The 4717-nt window shown below is 29.5% G+C and overlaps 1 protein-coding gene across 1 annotated transcript in view; it reads left to right on the top strand.

The window, feature by feature from the left end:
- The window catches only part of LOC106467205 (ubiquitin carboxyl-terminal hydrolase 32-like), a 129109-nt gene that overhangs the window by 64836 nt on the left and 59556 nt on the right, over positions 1-4717 (top strand). The window contains exons 15-16 of the mRNA XM_022395332.1: positions 1459-1599; positions 1982-2087. Coding sequence (XP_022251040.1) covers positions 1459-1599; positions 1982-2087 — 247 coding nt within the window. The remainder of the gene's footprint in view (positions 1-1458; positions 1600-1981; positions 2088-4717) is intronic.

Raw genomic sequence — 4717 nt, 5'->3', positions numbered from 1 at the left:
CAAAAGTAAGATCCCACTTTACAGTATAAGAATTATATAAATGTACTTTATATATGTGTTAAAAGTAAGATCCCACTTCACAGTATAAGTGTCTCAAACTAGCATTGAAAATTCATCTCAGAACCTTCAAGAAAGTTTCTATTTAAAAGTATAATACTGTAAATGGCTTGTAAAATAGGTAAGGAAACTTCAAAAGTAGAAAACAAGCTCATAACATTTGTTTGTCAATTTACCATCAGAAAATCTCCAATATTTTATGAAAAATACAGAGTACAAGGGTATTTAAAAGACTTAAAGCCAACAGTATTATTTTTTTTCATTTATACTGATCTTCTTGTAACATGGAGGACATATTCCTTGGTCCAGTACTCCAAGACACCATATTAATTTTTTTATTTAGGCCATTGTTCCATTACAAAAACATATTTTGACCTGCAGTTCCTTTATATTCCAATCAGTCCAAGTGAGACATAACACAAAAATATCTTGCAAAAACTATCACGGACTAAATCAGACAGATGTGAGTTTTGTGTATCCATTTTGATTTTTACCAGGTTCAAAGGTAAAAATTTTGCTTAGTAAAGGGCTTTGGGCCTGCCATTCCTTTAAATTATGGCCAATCTAGAAAGTCTTTGCAAAACGATAACTTGCAATAGCCCTAACAAATTGTAAAAGACAAAATTGAGTTTTGTGTCTTTCTTACAATTTTACATTGGTCAAAGTTCAAAACATTTTACTGAATTAAGGTCTTTGGCCTACTGTTCCTCTACACTCTGACCAATCTAGATGAGACTTTGCTTGAGATGCCTTGCAGTAACCCCCCTTAGATGGAAGCAGATAGATACGAACTTTGTTCCTGTTTCTTTTATTTTACTGGGGTTATTCTGAGGATGTTATCAAATAAGGTGAATATGTGCGACATATTACATTTGTTCGCGATTGTTGGCCTAACTAGTCTCAAATTTGAATTAACAGTCATTATGAACAGTGGTCCATTCCTTATTTAGCTTTCTGTAAAATATTTAATGCTTTATTGACAATATATTCTGGTTTCTGCTGTAGGTTTGCATGCAATATGCCATTATCACATCTTTTAATGTTAAAATAATGTAGAAGTTAGTAAATATTTAATTAAAGCCTTTTCTTGTACCACTTAGTTAACTCTAATTTCTAATACAAGTGTGCAATATGTAGAAAATATCATTGTTCTCATGTCTTTTAGTTTTAAATCTAAAATTTGGTTATATACAGTCTTTAAAGTTTGCGGTATATATTTTGGTATTTACTCTTTGTAGTATGAGTTGTTTGTTGTTGTTATTATTTAAGAATAATGAAACAGATGCTGTAATTTTTGTCAACTTATTTTTGTTTTCCAAGTCACAATATTACAATGCTAAAAGATGTCTTGTTTCAACATAATGTGAATGTTTATATAAAAAGAGTATTATTATTGTACAGACCATCATTCTGACATCTGAGGGGGGCAAGTTAAGAACAAATGCCATTTTAACTCGTGGCAGAGACTTTGAATTAGTGCCTGAGGCAATATGGCGGGCACTTTCCCAGTGGTTTGGTGGTTCTCCTGCACTACCCAGACAGGTATGATAGTATTATATCACTATAACTATTATGTTATTAACAAGCTATTTATGATATGTATCACATTATAATATTGTGTATTCATTTTCAGTTTTTCAATTTTTTTTCCTTCTGTAATTCAGTGAATGACAGGCAGCTGTATGTAGTTCTGTCTTACTTAAGAGATTAGTTTTGGAATGCTCCACATTTACTGCTGTTCCCTAGGTATTTCGAATATTATATTACAATTTTTTCAGTTAGTTAATTTGAGACATTTCTGGGATATATATTTTATGTGCAAAAAGTTAAAAAAAAGCTGTTAGATTGACCACAATATATATATATATATATATCAGTGTGAGTCTTATTTTATAAATTGCAAGATATTTTGCTTCATGTATAGGTAATTCAACCCTCGAACAGTGACGTTCCGGAGCTGGAGTTGTACCCCATAACCCTCAAGCTCTACCGTCACCAAGCTGTAACCAACAGTTGGTCAGGAGTTGTTGGTAATGCTGCTTCAGCTTATGTAGTAGGAAGATAAAAAATAAAACTGAACTTTTTTTCAATCACTTGTTAAATATAATATTCTCCTTCTTAGTGTAATAATTATTTCATGTTACATATAACTAGTATGCTGAAACTGCAATAACCTTCTCTCCACTGGCATCTTTTTCTGCACATGTCACAAGATTTTAGTGAGTTACATTCAAAATTTAATTAAACTAATTTCTTTTCATGATATACCATAAAAATGTAGCTAATAATCCATATGTTAGTATATTAGTTTTATGTTTTTAATTTTATAAGGCAATATTATAAAAAAATCATGGATTTCCCCTAGAATGTGAGAATTGTGACATTTTCTCTCTAGGAATCCCCTCTTCTCTAATTTATTTACCACCCCTCCAAGAGGTACAAAGTTTAAAGTAAATTACTCATTGTAATGTTGTTGCTGCTCAGGCAAATCATAATTTTTATAGCCTTCAGTCTTATTTGGTTACAGAGCCATCAGACCCCTCTTGTCACACCCACCTATCACATCCTCTCTTTCAGAAATTGCCAATAATTGTCTGTGACATTCAATACTATATCATTTATAACCAATAAGAAGCCAGTGCTTTACTGTATCAAATGACATTGTTTTTGTACAGAGAATTGTCAATTTTGATTTCAGTTGAAACTTTATTCTCATGGGAAATGTATAGATGAACTTGGGTGTATTTTAGTGGCTCTTATTGCATCGTTAAAAAGCCAGAAAAATTGTAATAGTTATGGGACTCTTATCTACTTTTTGCATGTTATTATTCTGTGTTTTCTGGTGCATTATTTAATTAAATACAAATTATTTAGTACAGTACGACCATTTCTATAAAAAAAAGTAGCTTTAAGTGCCATCAACAGCAAAAAAAAAGAAAACCAGATAAGTACTTTATTTCTTGTTTTTCATGTGTAATCATTATTTATTGTCATAAAAGTAAATAAAATGTAAAAATAGGAAACTTTTTAGGTTAATTAAGTTGATTAGGTAAAATATATAATAATAGTATAATAAAAGAATTTTCATGAGGTATTCTCGTAAGTATAAATAGATGTATACTGTTGCGAGTTTAAAGCTATTTAGGATAGACAAATATAGTTTCATGTTACAATTTGAAATCATTCTAGAAAGATAAAAGGAGTAATCTTTTTTTTTTTAAGGTGGCTACGAGGTTGGCCATATTGACTAACCTTGTATTGAGTTAGGGTATAGAAAATAACATAAACTATAAAGTTTTACTGAAATTTATTTAGGAGGTTTTAGAGATTACACAAACAAAATTTGAAACTTTTGACAAGAACAAAAGTATTTCTAATTTTAACATGGAAATCACTTTGCACTCAGACTAGTAAAAAAAGGGTATATATACATATATTCACAGGCAAATCTTTAGCAAAAGTACTGATTTTTTGTATACAAAAGACTTGTAATGTGTACTAAAAGTCTGCCAAATATTGTGAAGATACACTTTCTATTATAAAGGTTATAGTATGGAAACTATAACAAGTACAAAATGGTTGTGGTCAGTCGAATTGACTGACCATGTAGAGAGAGAGTCAATTGCTTTATGTTGGATTTGTATAAAGTTTTTTTTTAACTGCTAAACTGTATACTAAACTACCACTGTTGTTAAAATAGATTTTTTTTTTAAAATACCACCTTGCAAAAAATAGAATTACTCTATGTTGCAATAAGTGGATCCTACTCGTAGTGATCAGTTTCTGTAATTTGAAGACTAACAAACTTGTATATCTTTTTATAACTTTACCATTCTTATCCTAACAAGTAACCAGCCATTAAAAGAAGATATAAAGAAATATATAAAACCAACAAACTTGTAAGAGTCTTTTACACTTATGTATCTTTCTCCAAGCTTCCTGCTATTTTCATTGCATGTAACCAACCATTAAACGAAGATGTAAAGAAAGATATAATATTTCAGTACTTAATATGCCAGTAATAACTGTATTAGTGTTTTCATCAAAATCCAAATTGCAACAATTAGCAATTAAAAATATAGTTAGTTTTAAAGTAATGAAGGTGTAATATAGAAGTTTGTGTAAAACAAGTTATTGACTTGATTTCAGTTATTACTCTTAAAATGCTGTTATCACTGTCTTTTAAGAAAGGCATTATAATTCTTTAGCTTATTTTATGAATATTTTTTAGATCTACGAGGGTTGTTAGTTTAGTTTTTATAACATGAAAAATTACAATTCCATTATGATCTGTTTCACAGAATGCTTCACTTAAGCAAAAGTCTGTGTATACTAATATTGTCAAATATTAACTCTCTCAACACAGACTCAGTCAATTTGACTGACCGTGTGACCTCTTTGTACTCGTTTAAAGTCTTTATAGATATAATACTTTTATCTTTCAATATAGTGTGTGTATCTTCACATAATTTGGCAGTATTTCAGTTAATATTATATGTCTTTCACATATAAAAAATCATATTTTATAGCAAAGTACTTTTAATAAGATATAATGAAGATTTGTCCATGAATATATCGAGTATTTGTTTTGAATAGTCCATGTGCAAAGTAATTTTCATGTTAAAAATAAAAATAACTTTACCTTCTATACTCAAAACTA

Source organism: Limulus polyphemus, unplaced genomic scaffold (assembly GCF_000517525.1).
Source record: "Limulus polyphemus unplaced genomic scaffold, Limulus_polyphemus-2.1.2 Scaffold2527, whole genome shotgun sequence".
Lineage (NCBI taxonomy): Eukaryota > Metazoa > Arthropoda > Merostomata > Xiphosura > Limulidae > Limulus > Limulus polyphemus.
Note: the sequence above shows the minus strand (reverse complement) of the source record. Positions and strands in the feature narration are given on the sequence as shown.